Source organism: Lampetra planeri, chromosome 48, assembly GCF_965212315.1.
Source record: "Lampetra planeri chromosome 48, kcLamPlan1.2.h2, whole genome shotgun sequence".
NCBI classification, from domain to species: Eukaryota; Metazoa; Chordata; class Hyperoartia; order Petromyzontiformes; family Petromyzontidae; genus Lampetra; species Lampetra planeri.
Window position 1 is genome coordinate 6,244,020 of NC_136154.1, and position 18,135 is coordinate 6,262,154.

At 44.8% G+C, this 18,135-nt stretch overlaps 1 protein-coding gene across 2 annotated transcripts; it reads left to right on the plus strand.

The window, feature by feature from the left end:
• The first annotated feature begins 2,209 nt into the window (after positions 1-2,209).
• LOC144733611 (uncharacterized) lies at positions 2,210-15,315 on the plus strand. Of its 2 annotated transcripts, none has more exons than XM_078615630.1 (4): positions 2,210-2,304; positions 3,665-3,737; positions 4,565-4,637; positions 12,231-15,315. In XM_078615630.1, the coding sequence occupies exon 4, from the start codon at positions 12,241-12,243 to the stop codon at positions 13,699-13,701; it is 1,461 nt and encodes a 486-aa protein (XP_078471756.1). In that variant the 5' UTR covers positions 2,210-2,304; positions 3,665-3,737; positions 4,565-4,637; positions 12,231-12,240; the 3' UTR covers positions 13,702-15,315. The 2 variants fall into 2 exon arrangements, with proteins under 2 accessions (XP_078471756.1, XP_078471757.1); XM_078615631.1 differs by lacking the exon at positions 2,210-2,304 and adding an exon at positions 2,338-3,384.
• The last annotated feature ends 2,820 nt before the right edge of the window (positions 15,316-18,135 follow it).

Consider the following 18,135-nt stretch of genomic DNA (forward strand, 5'->3'; position numbering starts at 1 on the left):
AGCTCAAACTTTCTTTCCAAGGAAGATACATCAGCAACAATGAGGCCATTTGCTGTATTCTTGGCTTCCCCATCCATGACCGTTCCCCCACAGTCGTCCATTTGGCACTTCACCTCAAAAATGTTCAACGCATCTACGTCACCAAAGGAAATGCCCAACAACAGGCCCTGGCTCCACTAGATACCACCCTGATGGCGTTCTTGGTTTTGTGCCCAAGTGACCCATTTGCTGCCAACCTGCTCTACCATTAAGTTCTCTCCTACTATACATGGACTGCTAAAAAAATGGAAGCGACGAGCTGCTGACGGTGAATCTGATGGCTTAGGACGAGTCTACACAGTTCATCCCAAGGCAGTCGCCCTCCAACAACAACGGAGGGTGGAGGAGCGACGCTCAGAACAACGAGCGGAGCGTTGGTTGGCTAAAGCACAGCAAGTTGGCACAGTAGGGGGCACAGGTGATGCATCAGCCAGTCATCTCAGTCGACCCGTGGCACCTGGGTCTGCTCCGTGACCTGCCGGTGGGCGTTCGACATTTCGCATGGCCTCAAGGTGCACGTGGCCTGGCACAAGCGTCGTGGTGACGTCACCGCCACTTAGTGGCGAATAGCGGTTGTTGTCTCTAACTGCGTATATCCAACCATATTCAACTACTGTCAGTAGCAACACGCACCTGTTCAACTTCCACGACTACACGCGACTGGAACTGATTTCACACCATACATAGCCAACCGTGCTCATCTATAGGTCTCTGTGTGTATGGTGAACGTCTTTTGCACCATACGTAACCAACGGTGATAATCTATGGATCTCTGTGTGAGTCTGTGTGTATCTAGAACTTATTTCGAACCATGCGTAGCTGTCCCTGCAGAGTAGGAGCGGCTGGTATCTGTGGAGCTGTCGGCTGGGTGCATCTGTCGGCAGGAGCGAGAGACGATGAAGCTCCCAAGCATTCACTCATAAGTCGCTTGCCTAATTGCCTCAGCAACTCAGTGTTTCGTATCGAATCTCATCTCAAACGATCTAAAGGTGCCCCCCCCCTAAGTGGCAGCTGCCCCTGTGTGGCACAAGGTGGTAGCCCTGCGGACCTGCACGTGGACACGAGTCTGTCGGTAGGGGGCGATCATTGACGCGCCATCTCCATTGTGTAGTTTCTGGATAATGTTTGGCATTACCCCAATGTTGACCGTGACACCAACATGCAGTGACCTGTGCGTTGTGAATGACACGACGCTTTGTTTTACATTTGCCGTTAAGCAGACTGCGCATATTTTTGCGAATGTTACTGGGGTAGCCAGGTGTGCCTGTCGGATTTAAACCTTGAACCTCTGAAAAAAAACAGAGAATGCACTACCATAGTATTGGTTCTTTTGGTAAAGTTACGCAGATAGAAAACGAACAATAATATATAAAATAATAAATAAAATGAAAAAGTTGGAAAATAAATTGGTGAAAAGATGCCATTGGTCGACTGACTGAGATTACTGTGCCCCCCACAGTGTACACACACACACAGTGTACACACACACACACAGTGTGTACACACAATGTACACACACACAGTGTACACACACAGTGTACACGTACACACACAGTGCGTACACTCACACACAGTGTGCACACACACACACAGTGTGCACACACAATGTACACACACACAGTGTACGTACACACACAGTGTGTGTACACACACAGTGTGTACACACACAGTGTACACACACACAGTGTACACACACACACTGTGTGAACACACACATACAATAATGTCCACATTGTTGTTGCTGAGCTCACACTCCCAAGGGGTCTCTGTTCAAGGGAGGGAGTAATGGAAAATGAATCTAAATCAACTTAAACTCCAACCCCGCTTTGTGACGTCACCACTCAGCATTACCTCATCGGCGTGAAACGCCAGCGGGAGGTGTTCCTCGCTAGTGACGTCATGTCACCAAGGTATTCACCCCACCCCACGCGCTGAGTGTGACGTCACCTCTGCCTGGGGTCATTTTCGTTATCTGTTCAAGCACTATCCTTATTTGGGCAAAGCCACACCCAGTGATTGGTGGCTCATTAACATAATTTATTCGTCAAAGCCGTCTCGAGTTCGTTGTGACCGGTTCGGCACCCACGCTCCATCCCTCCACGATTGGGCCAGGCTCATTAACATAATTTATCTAAGTTACAGAGCCGCTCATTGTGGGCGGGGAGTGTCTTTTACCACGCAAGTGACGTCATGTCACCTCCTGCTGCCGCGTGACGTCACGAGGTAACGGAAAGTTGCCGCTCCGCGCGGGAACTGAACTCCACGGTGAGAAATTCTCATCGCGGTTGTGGTGGTGGTTGTGGTGGTTGTTGTGGTGGTTGTGGTGGTGGTTGTTGTTTACCGAGGTAGAGCCTCGCTCTCTCTCTCGTAGGGATGTCAATTGAGTAGCAGCGAGCATGGAAGCGATGTCCAGGTCGGAACTTACAACACGGGGCCTTGCCTCCTGCCCTCGCCTGATGGCGTTTGCTTCAATTCTCTCGCTTAGTTGATCAATCTGTGGAAGAACGCGATCAGCCAGGCCATGCGTCAGTTGTGTGTTGACCGACTCTCTGTGTTGCATTGCATTACATTTCTAATTTTATTAAGTTTGTTTGATGAAGTGCAGTCACCAAACCTCCAAATCTCTCATTGACACAAAGCCGTAATTATAATGTTATAATAATTATAATATATAATAACTATAATATGTTAAAATAATTATAATCAAATATGCTCAAAATGTCCCCCCCCCAATATATTGCTATCAAAAATATTTGTAAATAATAATTGCGATGCTATGTTAATAAAAACAACAATTTGCTAAACTTTGGCCACAAAATCTGGACTTGTCTTCATATAACAATGCATAGATTTCTGTTCATATGATTGCGTTGTACTTCATGAATCCCTAATCTCTGCCAATACATGCTATGAAACAATAAAAGGTAACAAAGAAAAAACAGAGCAATGTAATACAATACACTATGAGACATTATTGTATCAAATAAAACAAAATCCATCCCATGTGCTCGTGAATTTAAAAATATATATTTTAGGGAGGAAATGGCAGGAAAAGAGTTTTTTAATTTAGATATTTTTCTAGTGGGGGCCCCAGACCCCCTGGAAGATTTGGTTCCCCCCAATGTTGACTCCATGGCTACGGCCTTGCATTGACATGCTAAGTTCTCTACCCCCCCTCTCTACCCCCCCTCTCTCTCTATTTAAGGCCTCGACACAAAGGCGTTGTTTCTCTGTGTGCCTATGTGTGTCTCTCTGTGTGTCTGCGTCATCTCTGTCTATGTGTCTCCGTGTCTGTGTTTTGTCTCTCTCAAATTGAGCAATCTTTGGAAGAACGTTATCAACCAGGTGGGGTGTTGGCTTTTGTTAGCCGACTCTCTGTGTTGTATTGCATTACATTTATACGTTTACTAGGTTTGTTTCCTTTTTTATTTCTACCTGATGACGATTGCTTGTGTTTTCAATTGAAACGTCGCATGCAATTATTTAATTTATTATTTCTTTCTACGTGACTTTTCCGAAAGAACGAAAGAATATCTTGCTTAAGTTTAAATTTCTCTGCACCTGTCTCGCTACTTTGTAACTTTGTTTTATTTTAAATATTCACTGTTTTTTCATTTTCTACCAGGCCACGCCCGCTTGAGCTGCTGTACCGCTCTTGTTTTCAGAAGCGACCTGCCCACAACAACAATAACAACAAGGTGAGGCTTGTCAACAGCGTGGTGGTGTTCACTCTAGACGTGTGGCGGTGTTCACTCTAGACACGTGGCGGTGTTCACTCTAGACGTGTGGCGGTGTTCACTCTAGACGCGTGGCGGTGTTCACTCTAGACGTGTGGCGGTGTTCACTCTAGACGCGTGGCGGTGTTCACTCTAGACGTATAGCGGTGTTCACTCTAGACGTAGAGCGGTGTTCACTCTAGACGTGTGGCGGTGTTCACTCTAGACGTGTGGCGGTGTTCACTCTAGACGTGTGGCGGTGTTCACTCTAGACGCGTGGCGGTGTTCACTCTAGACGCGTGGCGGTGTTCACTCTCTACATGTGGAGGGGAAACCCGGGGATCGGGAAGGAAATCCACACGACCACGCGGAGAGAGAGACACACAGCCTCGGCTGTGTTGATTGATCCTCAATGAATTGCTTGGTGGAGTGAGGAAGCATTAATACTGAGCAGGTGAAGGTGGCCAGGCGTGGGTCTGGACACACCACCACCTGTGAACCGTGCCAGTGTGTGACAGTGGTGGAGCCAGTGGGGGTGGGGTGGCACGTGTCCCCCCCAACGATGTTTTCTCGTTCATGTTTTTTGTTTGTTGTGGTTGCATCCGATTCAAGAGCCGAATGGCTCACAGGGCTATACCAAATAAATGAAATGGAAACTATTATTTATTTTTTTATTTTTTTCTACGTGTCTTTACCGAAATAATCAAAGAGTAATCTTGCTTATATTTAAATTTCTCTCCACCTGGCTCGCTACTTTGTAACTTTTTTTATTTTAAATATTCACAGTTTTTTTTCCATTTTTTTACCAGGCCACACCCGCTTGAGCTGCTGTACCGCTCTTGTTTTCAGAAGCGACCTGCCCACAACAACAATAACAACAAGGTGAGGCTCGTCAACAGCGTGGTGGTGTTCACTCTGGACGCGTGGTGCTGTTCACTCTGGACGCGTGGCGGTGTTCACTCTAGACGCGTGGCGGTGTTCACTCTGGACGCGTGGCGGTGTTCACTCTAGATGCGTGGCGGTGTTCACTCTGGACGCGTGGCGGTGTTCACTCTGGACGCGTGGCGGTGTTCACTCTGGACGCGTGGCGGTGTTCACTCTGGACGCGTGGCGGTGTTCACTCTAGATGCGTGGCGGTGTTCACTCTAGACGCGTGGCGGTGTTCACTCTAGACGCGTGGCGGTGTTCACTCTAGACGCGTGGCGGTGTTCACTCTGGACGCGTGGCGGTGTTCACTCTAGACGCGTGGCGGTGTTCACTCTGGATGCGTGGCGGTGTTCACTCTGGACGCGTGGTGGTGTTCACTCTGGACGCGTGGTGGTGTTCACTCTGGACGCGTGGCGTTGTTCACTCTGGATGCGTGGCGGTGTTCACTCTAGATGCGTGGCGGTGTTCACTCTAGATGCGTGGTGGTGTTCACTCTAGACGCGTGGCGGAGTTCACTCTAGACGCGTGGCGGTGTTCACTCTCTACATGTGGAGGGGAAACCCGGGGATCAGGAAGGAAATCCACACGACCATGCAGAGAGAGAGACACACAGCCTCGGCTGTGTTGATTGATCCTCAATGAATTACTTGGTGGAGTGAGGAAGCATTAATACTGAGCAGGTGAAGGTGGCCAGGCGTGGGTCTGGACACACCACCACATGTGAACCGTGCCAGTGCGTGACAGTGGTGGAGCCAGTGGGGGTGGGGTGGCACGTGTCCCCCCAATGATCCGATCGAAAATCCCTAATTTCGATAGGATCATTGGGGTTTATTAGTAACTAGCTTCACTACCCGGCTTTGCCCGGGACTTGGATTCTTGTCTTGGATTAATTTCATATTCCCTCATAATTCACTGAAAAACACTGAAAAAATTGATGCTTGCAAGAAAGAAGCCGAAACAAATAAATTTACCTAAATCGGATGTTTTCACTCAAGGAAATTCAACCTTTACCCACTTCTGCGTCAGGTCGATTTTTGCCGCTCCGAAAGGGAATGACTTGGCGAGCGGAAAATAGTCGTGTTCACTTAGAAATTCCAGACGGCGTGAGCTGTGCAAATTTCTTGACGCCAGAGCTCAGCGTTGGAGAGTTTTTGCTGCTTCACACAAACAAACATCTGTAGTTTCTGCTTTATATTTAAGATAGCAGTTGTACACGTTCTTTGCACGGATTTGTATTGAAACTCCAAGAAGCCAATGACTTAATTGGCCTGGAGGGAAGCGCCACCTAAAATCTCCCGGCATGCTGTGAACAGCTGTAGAAGTACGGCGCGCGAAGAGCCGTATGGTAGGGGTACGCATTGCAGAGCGCTTCACTCAGGTGTGTTGCGGGTTGACGCCACATACGTCATGGTCATTTCCCCCCCCCCACCCAAAATAGAAAAGTCTATTTTTCTTTCCTGAAGGTAACACGTTCAGGGAGCGCGATGACGATCACACGCGTCGAATGAAAAGCAAGGGACAAGTCCTTTCTTACTAACAACTCCTTTCTTACTAACAACTCCTTACTTACTAACAACTCCTGTAATTTTTCATTGCTGGAGGGGTTTCCCCCCCTACCTGAAAATCCTGGCTCCACCTCTGAGTGTGACATTGTCAAGTTTGTATTTGCAGTAAAGTCTATTAACTCTATTGAGCACAGAGGTTTTATCAAAACAGTAGTTTATTTTAGTTTTTCCTCTGGAACTCTTTTCAAGAATGGAGTCAGGAAGTTATCACAGCACACGTGCATCTGAAGTCGGAATTGTTCATCCCAGCATTCTAGGACATCTGTGCCTGGCTTCACACCTCTCAGTTGCGATTGAACATTAATTTATGCATTTTGTGCATAACACAAATAGTATTATTTTCAACACCCTTTGCTATGTCAGCTGAATTTAGCTTTCGTAAATATTTATTTTGAAGCCAGACAGCCGAAATTGTGTGCTCTGAATTTTGGGTTAACGTTCATTTTGAAGATACGAGGGCTTCCAGGCGTGTTTATGACCATTTGCCATCTCATTGTGTGCCATAACAGCCTGTGTGATGAATTTGGGGCAAGATTTTTTAATATATCATAAATATATTAATAAGTATAGACGCGTAATCTTCTTGGTTCTTTCGGTAAAGTCACGTAGAAGGGAAGTAATAAAATAATAAAAATAAAACATAATAAAATAATTATCACGACGTTTCGGCCACAACACAAGCAGCCGTCCTCAGGTGAAGACCAGGTCTGCCGAGGCGACAGCGTCTAAAAGAAAACACCACCACGCTTGGAGCGTCTATTTAAGCTGGGTTGGAAGGGGGGGGAAAATGCACATTGACAAAGGAATCTGCATATTAAGAGGAATTTAGCATATTTATGGGAAATGCAGGAATGCGATTAGTGCTACTTGTGAAATGCGTAGGAGGTGGGCGGGGGGTTTTCAAAGTCATATGCCCATGCATTATGCAGGATTAGCAGCATCAACGGGAGGGGATAGGGGTAGCATTAATAAAGGGAAGGAATGTTAATAGTATGTAGCTGCAGTAACTAAACAACAACGTAAAAAGCTAAAGTATGAACTACATAGCATTAAATTGTATACTGTATTACTATACACTACCCTATGTCTTAGAATAATACATAGTGTAATATTACACTATGTATTATTCTACCCACCCAACTGTATACCACACTGCTGTTTATTCACTATACAATTTCGATACTATATACAGTGATACCTCGGTTCACGAACGCTTCTGTTCACGAACAACTTGGTTCACGAACAGAAAAGTTCATAAAAATCTGCTCCGGTTCACGAACTCCGCTTCGGTTCACGAACAGGAGCCGCGGCCATTTTAATGCTATTTCCAGGCTGTCACGTGGTCGTGACTTCCTGTAGGAAGATCGTGGAGAGAAGAAGAGACACAGAAAGAAGTACTGTGAGTACTGTGAAAACACTTTCAGTGACTTTTTGCTTTTTGGTGTGCTTTTTAGCACATACAGTACTGTACTGTACTACTGTACTGTACTTACTGTATTGTACAGTTCACCCGTTTGAGTGCTTACTGAAGTAATCTCAAGCAAGGTTAGTGTTCTCTCTTTATACATTACTATACTGTACAGTACTGTGTATTGTAATTTGTTTCATATTTTTGTGCTTCAAAAACAAACAAAAAAAGGTCAGAACGGATTAACCGGATTTACATTGAACCCTATGGAAAAATGTGCCTCGGTTCACGACCAATTCGGTTTGCGACCAGAGTCAGTTCTCGAATTAAGTTCGTGAACCGAGGTATCACTGTATTACCTTATACATTGTATTAAACATTACACTTTAATGCTATTTATTATTATACAATATGCTATACACTATACCATTCACCGTCGCATGAAAGGTACTAAGAGGAAGCAACGAAATATGTCAATGGGAGAGTGGTGGTAGGAAGCTTGCAGCGGAGCAAAGAATCCATTCCCTGCGGAGAATACAAGATATATAGTCAATGTCAGTGAGTTGAACGCGGTCTGAAAGTCACCGTAAACGTGGACACAATCAGTTAGGATCCGAAATGGTTAATTACGTCCTTCCAATGATTGCTAAGCCGGAATCCATCTTCTCGGTTGAAATTGTCTCTGTGTTTGTATATGTGGATCGCCTCATGAACGAATCTCTCATGGTAGCCAGATGGCTTGCAGAGAACCTCTGTCTTGGAGAAGTCAATATCATGTGAGCCCACTGAATTGTAACAGTGATCTGCCACGGCTGAGGTGTTAGTCCTACCGTGTTTCAAGTCTGCTTTATGTTCACGGATGCGGTCCGAGACATGTCGTTTGGTTTCTCCAATGTAACTGCTACCACAGAGGCAACTTAGTTTGTAGACACCAGGGTACTGTATGTCTGGAACCACATCTTTTACAGATGGGACCAGATCACGGATTTTATGTACTGTGTTGAATCGGATCTGGATCTTGTGTTTAATCAGGATTTTGGAGATCTTTTTTGTGACTCCAGCAATGTAGGGTAAGGTGATGGTCTTGAGAGGCTCCTCAACAGGATCCTTCTTGATGGTTGGAGTGATGGCTTTGCGGATTGTGTAGTCGGAGTAACGATTAGCCTTAAGAGCTTGGCGTACGTGTTTGAGTTCACTGGCAATGTGTTCCTGGTCGGAAATGCATTGGGCTCCATGGTATAGAGTCTTGATGAGGGAATTCTTCTGGGATGGATTGTGGTGGGAATCCGGTTTCAGGTAAGCATCCGTATGGGTGGCTTTCCTGTAGACAGAGTGGCTCATTGAACCATCAGGTCTCCTTTTAATTAGGACATCCAAAAAGGGTAGCTTGCCATCTTTTTCGACTTCCATGGTGAATCTCATGGCTGGGTGTATGGAATTGATGTGGTCGAGAAATTGGTCTAGAGCAGGCCGGCCATGTGGCCAGATGACAAAAGTGTCATCTACGTACCTTTTCCATAAAGTTGGGCGTAGAGTGGCAGTCTGGATGGCGTCAGTCTCAAATTTCTCCATGAAGACGTTGGCTACAACCGGAGATAGGGGGGAGCCCATTGGGGTGCCCTCAGTTTGCTTGTAGAAAGTTCCATTCCAGGTGAAGTATGTATTGGTTAAGCAGTGTCTCACCAGGGGGGTACCCCAGCATTCAGTCCTTGATGAACCAAGTCTTCAATGATTGCGATGGTGTCAGGTACAGCAACTTTGGTGAATAAGGAAACCACATCAAAACTGACAAGCAGGTCGTCTGGGGACAGGGAAATCCCCTTGATTGTCGATACCAGGTCAGTAGAGTTTAGTACCGCAGAGGTGGTTTTTCCAGTGAAAGGCAGTAGGATTTCAGACAAAAAACGAGCCAGTTTGTATGTGGGGGAGTTGATCGTAGAGACAATGGGACGAAGAGGTGTATCTTCTTTATGTATCTTTGGCAAGCCGTATAATCTTGGTGGCCTGGCTGCAGAAGGTTTCAACGAGAACTGTTTGGTCTGATCAATTAATGCGGTTGAATAAGAAATTATTTGGTTGGTTTTAGAGACGAGGCTGTTGGTGGGGTCTCTTTTTATTTTTGTATAACTGCCATCGTTGAGTAGTTCTTGAATTTTGTTGTTGTATTCTATTTTGTCCATGATTACAGTGGCATTGCCTTTGTCGGCTGAGAGGATGACAATGTCATCCCTCTTTTTTAATTGAGCTAATTCAAAACGCTCATCTTTGCTGATGTTGCTAGCTGGCATCTTAGCGTTTTTGAGGGTTGCAGAGATTTCAGATCTTGCTACGTCTGCAGCGATGTGACCTTGAGAGCTACATCTACTCTAGCAATTATATCATTAACTGGTATGTGTCTAGGTGTGACTGCAAAGTTTAGTCCTTTAGCTAAAACGGATTTCAGACCTTCAGAAATAGAACTGTTACTGCGATTAATTACGACTTTGTTAACATCTAGCTTTTCAATGTGTGGGTCCGGTTTCTTGTTTGAGAGGCGGTTGAATTTGGAAATCAAGTTGTCCTTACATTTAGTCGACATAGCGGCAGCAGAAGAGGCAGTCATTTTGTCTACATGTTCCCAATCCGATGTGGACATTGTTGCACTCAAAGATAAGTGTGATTTGTAGAGTGTCTTGTCTAACTCATCTAGATCGGTGCGCGTAAGTCTGATTTTCTCTGAGATAAGAGCTAAGCTAGTTCTAGACAGAATTCGTTTAGCATTAGAAGAAGTTACAGCAGCAGATGTTAGTGTAAATGCGTTTGGTATTACCTTAAGAGTCGCGGCATCTCTTCAGAAAGGTGAGAGACTCGATTAGCTGAGCCTTCTTATCACGGAGCTTGTTGAAGGATCTCAAAGTTATGTGGAATCCCTCCCCGTAGAGGCGGTTAAATTTCGATTTAAAGCTTTCGTGACTGCAGGGATTCATCTTCTTGGTTCTTTTCGGTAAAGTCACGTAGAAGGGAAGTAATAAAATAATAAAAAATAAAACATAATAAAATAATTATCACGACGTTTCGGCCACAACACAAGCAGCCGTCCTCAGGTGAAGACCAGGTCTGTCGAGGCGACAGCGTCTAAAAGAAAACACCACCACGCTTGGAGCGTCTATTTAAGCTGGGTTGGAAGGGGGGGAAACCCCAGCTTAAATAGACGCTCCAAGCGTGGTGGTGTCTGTAAAAGATGTGGTTCCAGACATACAGTACCCTGGCGTCTACAAACTAAGTTGCCTCTGTGGTATCAGTTACATTGGAGAAACCAAACGACATGTCTCGGACCACATCCGTGAACATAAAGCAGACTTGAAACACGGTAGGACTAACACCTCAGCCGTGGCAGATCACTGTTACAATTCAGTGGGCTCACATGCTATTGACTTCTCCAAGACAGAGGTTCTCTGCAAGCCATCTGGCTACCGTGAGAGATTCGTTCATGAGGCGATCCACATATACAAACACAGAGACAATTTCAACCGAGAAGATGGATTCTGGCTTAGCAATCATTGGAAGGACGTAATTAACCATTTCGGATCTTAACTGATTGTGTCCACGTTTGCGGTGACTTTCAGACCGCGTTCAACTCACTGACATTGACTATATATCTTGTATTCTCTGCAGGGAATGGATTCTTTGCTCCGCTGCAAGCTTCCTACCACCACTCTCCCATTGACATAGTTCGTTGCTTCCTCTTAGTACCTTTCACGTGACGGTCAATGGTATAGTGTATAATAATAAATAGTTTTAAAGTGTAATGTTTAATACGATGTATAAGGTAATATATAGCATCGAAATTGTATAGTGAATATACAGCAGTGTGGTATACAGTTGGGTGGGTAGAATAATACATAGTGTAATATTACACTATGTATTATTCTAAGACATAGGGTAGTGTATAGTAATACAGTATACAATTTAATGCTATGTAGTTTATACTTTAGCTTTTTACGTTGTTGTTTAGTTACTGCAGCTACATACTATTAACATTCCTTCCCTTTATTAATGCTACCCCTATCCCCTTCCTTTGATGCTGCTAATCCTGCATAATGCACGGGCATAATATGACTTTGAAAACCCCCCGCCCACCTCCTACGCATTTCACAAGTAGCACTAATCGCATTCCTGCATTTTCCATAAATATGCTAAATTCCTCTTAATATGTAGATTCCTTTGTCAATGCGCATTTTTCACCCCCTTCCAACCCAGCTTAAATAGACGCTCCAAGCGTGGTGGTGTTTTCTTTTAGACGCTGTCGCCTCGACAGACCTGGTCTTCACCTGAGGACGGCTGCTTGTGTTGTGGCCGAAACGTCGTGAGAATTATTTTATTATGTTTTATTATTATTATTTTATTACTTCCCTTCTACGTGACTTTACCGAAAGAACCAAGAAGATGAATCCCTGCAGTCACGAAAGCTTTAAATCGAAATATAGACGTGTAAGTCACGTGTGACTGTATATGCATTCCTCTGTGCCTCCGTACTGATGTGTAGATGGTGTGGATATTCTTTTTTTCTGTCTGCGGCTGTTGCTTCTTCTGCAGAATTGGTCTGATGGAGCAAAGACACTCGGCGCAGCTCGGTACGACAAGAAAACAATGCGATCGGTGTGCATACAGCACGAATTCTACTGCAAATTTGACACGGCACCAGAGAACTCACACAGGAGAGAAACCTTTTAAGTGCAGTGTGTGTGGGAAGGTGTTTATGCAATCATCTCATCTTGTAATACACCAGAGAACTCACACAGGAGAGAAACCTTTTAAGTGCAGTGTGTGTGGGAAGGCGTTTGCACAGTCATCTTCTCTTGTAGGCCACCAGAGAACACACACGGGAGAGAAAGCCTTCAAGTGCAGTGTGTGTGGGCAGGCGTTTGCACAGTCATCTGGTCTTGTAGAACACCAGAGAACACACACGGGAGAGAAACGCTTCAAGTGCAGCGTGTGTGGGAAGGCATTTTTATATCAATCTGTTCTTATAACACACCAGAGAACACACACGGGAGAGAAACCCTTCAAGTGCAGTGTGTGTGGGAAGGCGTTTGGACAGTCACCACATCTTCAAAGACACCAGAGGACACACACGGGAGAGAAACCCTTCAAGTGCAGTGTGTGTGGGAAGGCGTTTTCACAGTCATCTATTCTTGTAAGACACCAGAGAATACACACGGGAGATAAGCCTTTCAGGTGCAGTGTGTGTGGGAAGGCGTTTGCAGAATCATATTCTCTTGTAATACACCAGAGAACACACACGAGAGAGAAACATTTCAAGGGCAGTTTGTGTGGGAAGGCGTTTGCACACTCAATTTCTCTTGTAGAACACCAGAGAACACACACGGGAGAGAAACCCTTCAAGTGCAGTGTGTGTGGGAAGGCGTTTGCACTTTCATCTACTCTTGTAAAACACCAGAGAACACACACGGGAGAGAAACCCTTCAAGTGCAGTGTGTGTGGGAAGGCGTTTGCACAGTCATCTGCTCTTGTAACACACAAGAGAATACACACGGGAGATAAACCCTTCAAGTGCAGTGTGTGTGGGAAGGCGTTTTCAGATTCATCTGGTCTTGTATCACACCAGAGAACACACACGGGAGAGAAACCCTTCAGGTGCAGTGTGTGTGGGAAGGCGTTTGCATGGTCATCACATCTTTATGTACACCAGAGAACACACAATCATCATAATATCCACAAGGAGCAGAGTCTGAAATCAACTTGTGAAAGTCAAAGTTCCGCAATGAGCCCATCCCTCATGAAACAAGAACTGGAAGAAAATCCCAGCTTGGACACTTTTAAAGGTGTCAAGGTGAAATATGAAGAGGTGAAGGTGAAATGTGAAGAAGTGATGGTGAAGAGCGAAGAAGTGAAGGTAAAATGTGAAGATGAAGATTCAACTCCAAAATCTGACCTCCACATCGATGCAGGCAATGTGAAGCAGGAGGAGAATTCTGACTGTGAAGCAGAGCGAGGCAACTCCCAGCAGTTTGTGGAAGTGGAGGTGTGGGTGGACTTCCTCTGAGACAGTACAAAGTCGAATGGAGACCCGGTAGATGTGTAAGCCTGAAACGATGTCGCTCCAATAGATGCACCTTTGTCACAGGCCTTTAATGACAATAATGTGAAGTTTAACACTTGGTTCCTAGGTCAACCTGCAGGGTAAGAGCGGCCAGTCTTTGTGGACCTGTGTGTTGGGTAGATCTCTAACTAGGAGCGAGAGCCAATAAGCCCCCAAGCATTCACTATGTTATCATAATTGCATTTATATGGTGCTTGCTTAATCGCCTCTGGCAACTCTGAGTTTTGTATCGTATCTTGTCTCAAACACTCGAAGAGCATCCCAAGTGGCAGCTGCCCGTGTGGCACAAGGTGGTGGCCCTGCACCGGCCTGCATGTGGACAAGAGCCTGTCAATAGGGGGCGATGGTTGATGTGGCATCTCAGTTGTGGAGTTTGTAGGTAATGTTTAGAATTTGCTCAATTTTGATCCAGACGCCAGCATGCAATGGCCAACTCGTTTTGAATGGTGCATTAGTATGTTGTACATACACTGTTAAGCAGACGGTGCGTATTTTTTTAAATTAGCTTCTTGTTAATGCGATGTAACCTAATGCAGTATATTTCAGTGCAGTCTTTCAATTTTGTTAATATGCCTGTCACTAATTTTGAATGAATACGTGTCTGATGGTGTGCGTACATGTACCATTTTGTCTATAAGGGTCAAACATTGAATGAGTCATGTTAGGACACAGTGTGTGTTTTGCAAGTAACCTGTACAGATCACTCAGGTGAGACTCATTGTTCTTGTGATACAGGTCAAAGGGTACTTTTGTGTTTTCAGGAAGCATCTCCCTCTGGAGCAACTCATTGTCTTTGAAATAGGGAGCACACTCGGATCGTTTATCTGTTACAAGGCATACCACTCAAAAGTTACACGTAGAGGAGATACATTCTCTACAACACGAATTATAATTTTGTATTACGTGTTGACACAAATTTTGTCTAACTAGGACTAGAAATGCGCCTTACTGATTAACGTCTGGATGTTTGAAGCTATCGGTTGAAGCAAGCGCGCCTGCTCTTGAGACGCTGTGCACCAATAAGGGTCCACAGGTGGCTTGCACTGAATCATTGACGCACTCCCAGAAGTCTGTGCTTGATATAGTTTATGTAAAACATTCCTTTGTTTCGTGGAGAGATCGATAAATGAAAGATGTCGTGTCTGCTGATCTGCTTCATAGCAAGGAGGTAATTTTAAGAGCACATTTGGAATGCATTTTTGGTACAGATTTGTATTTGGTTACAAGGCTGAGCACATCTAGTAGATACATTCTGCACAACAACACTCATTAGAATTTTGCATGACGTCGTATATGTTGGCGAACTAGGACAAGAAATGGTCCTTGCCAATTAACGTCTGGATGTGCACAACCATGGGTTGAAGCAAGCCTGACCGCCTGCGGTGCCCCTCACAACCATTTACTGCCTTGGGCCAGGAAAGTCACGAAGAAAATTGCACACGAAAGACGCATCCACGCAAGCACCCAATGCTCCATTTTGAAGTTTTGAATTGAAATAACTTTCAATTGTATTATGTTTTAAATTGTGTTTCTTCAATAAAAGCTTATATCATTTTACATCTGAAAGACTTCATTGAAAACGACATTTCGTGTGAATTTTCTCTAGTCGTTAAGTAGATGGCCTTGCCGGGGATTCGGTTTGATGCGGACTTTCACCTGGTTGGGATCGCGGGATTGAGATGAGGCGACACAGAGCTGGCCGTGCCAGAAGACTGCCGTCTGCCGATCAATTCCAACGCGATCGACCGTCTGTCTCTGTGCCTCCGTCTTTCATGCAGGGGGCGCGTAGGTTTACAGCGCCCCCTGCATGAAAACGATGGAAAGTGCAGCGTTCATCACAGATAGATTAAGTGCGCTTATATAAGAGTACTAGTGGAAAGTACCTGGTGTTGCCCGGCCGAAAGACACACACATGGACTTAGACACACAAACATCGACCCACACACACAAACACATCGCCTCACACACACATACATTCGCTTTAGATACACACACATGGAGTTACACAAATCGATGTACACACCTACAGCGACTCGAACACACACACATCGATTTACACACACACATGGACTCGCATACAAATATTGAGGTGCAAATGACGATGCGGAGGCAGGTCTTCAGTTAAGGGCTTGCGCCAGTTATTTATTAAGCGTTTCGGATAACTTCCCCAGGGGTAGGGGTCCTTCACTAGGTTTCTTCACACGAACCTTCACTCTGTCTGTTCCTAGCTCGGCTAGCTCCAGGGCTCTCTCCCTCGAGTCGGATCGGGGGTTCAGCCAACACCGACCAGGGAGAGCAGCACCTTCTATCACTACGGCCGGCTTGTCTCCAGACTCCCTGAGCTCTACCCCTGGCTGGCTCTTCAACCGCTCTCTATCCCGGGCTCCCAAAGTGACCCTACTTTCGTCACGGGGTCCCCCTTAAGTACCTAGAGGAGACATGACGTCATCGCCTCGCCCAGCAAGCATAACGTCACATCCCATGACGTCATCGTACTGGACAGCGAGCATGACGTCACATCCCCATATTACTCCTCTACACATAGACACACACATTGGCCTACACACACATACGGACTCACACAGACATGGACTTTAGATACACACATATAGAGTTACACATATCGACTCACACAAACACATTGGCTTACACAAACATGGACTAACACACACATGGACTAACACATACACATCGACGTACATACACACATCAACTGACACACATAGACACACACACACACAGCGACTGACACACATCGACTCACACCGACTTACACAGCAATCCCCGATGATGCCACAGCTAGAGCAATTCTCTCTCTCTGGCGAGCATTTGCGAGTAGCAGTTTTAAAACAAAGGTCTTCCCAGTACTGGCAGGTGCATCAAGGATACAAATGACTCGATTTGTAGTCTCAATGTCTTCCAAGATTTCCGTGTATGCTTCTATTTGTGCATCCATCAGCTTTGGTTAATTTTCCTAAATAAATGTAAGAAGCTGTAAAGCATAGTGTAGTATTTTCCAGCAATGGAGTGCAGTTTGTCGTGAAGGAGGATGAGGGCCTGTTTGAAGATAACATCAGAAAAGTTGAAGTCCACGTTTGTATTTTGTTATTGAGCTCCGTGGAGGATGTCCTCCCATTGACATATTTCGTTGCTTCCTCTTAGTACCTTTCACGTAATGGTCAATGGTATAGTGTATAGCAGATTGTATAATAATAAATAGTATAAAAGTGTAATGTTTTATACAATGTATAAAGTAATATATAGTATCGTAATTGTATAGTGAATATACAGCAGTGTGGTATGCAGTAGGGTAGGTAGAATAATACATAGTGTAATATTACAAGGTATAGTCTAAGGTATAGGGTGGTGTATAGTAATACAGTATATAATTTAATGTTGGGTTTGTCTATGGCAGTATATAGTACGGGGTAGACCCGTGTGATGTAAGAGAAAAACGTTTAGCTGGAGGCATATTATATTTTTTGCGACATACAATTGTAATGTATGACTTACTGTTAGTAGCTCAGCTTATTGGAGAGTATATTTAGTATATTGATGATACTGATGTAGTTTATATTTTAGTTTTTTTTTACGTGGTAGTTTATCTGCTGAAACTCCATACTATTAACATTCCTTCCCTTTATTAATGCTACCCCTACTCTCTCCCTTTGTTGCTGCTAATCCTGCATACTGCACGGGCATAATATGACTTTGAACCCCCCCCCCCACCTCCTACGCATTCCACAAGTAGTGACTAATCACATATCTGCATTTCCAATAAATATGCAAAATGCCTCTTGATATGCAAATTCATTTGTCAAGGCGCCCTTCCCCCTTTAACCCAGCTTAAATATACGCTGCCAAGCCTGGTGGTGCTCATTCAGACGCTGTCTTTCCGACAGACCTGTTCTTCACCTGAGGACAGCTGTTTGCGTCGTGGCCGAAACGTCGTGAGAATTGTATTTTATTATGTTTTATTTTTATTATTTTATGATTTCCCTTCTACGTGACTTTACCGAAAGAACCAAGAAGATGAATCCCTGCAGTCACGAAATCTTTAAATCATGATGGTTAGGTCATTTAGCGAGTGTCCATGATGGTTAGGTTATTTAGCAAGTGTCCATGTTGGTTAGGTTATTTAGCGAGTGTTCATGATGGTTAGGTTATTTAGCGAGTGTCTATGTTTGTTAGGTTATTTAGCGAGTGTCCATGTTGGTTAGGTTATTTAGCTAGTATCCATAATGGTTAGGTTATTTAGCGAGTGTCCATGTTGGTTAGGTTATTTGGCGAGTGTCCATGTTGGTTAGGTTATTTAGCGAGTGTCCATGTTGGTTAGGTTATTTGGCGAGTGTCCATGTTGGTTAGGCTATTTGGCGA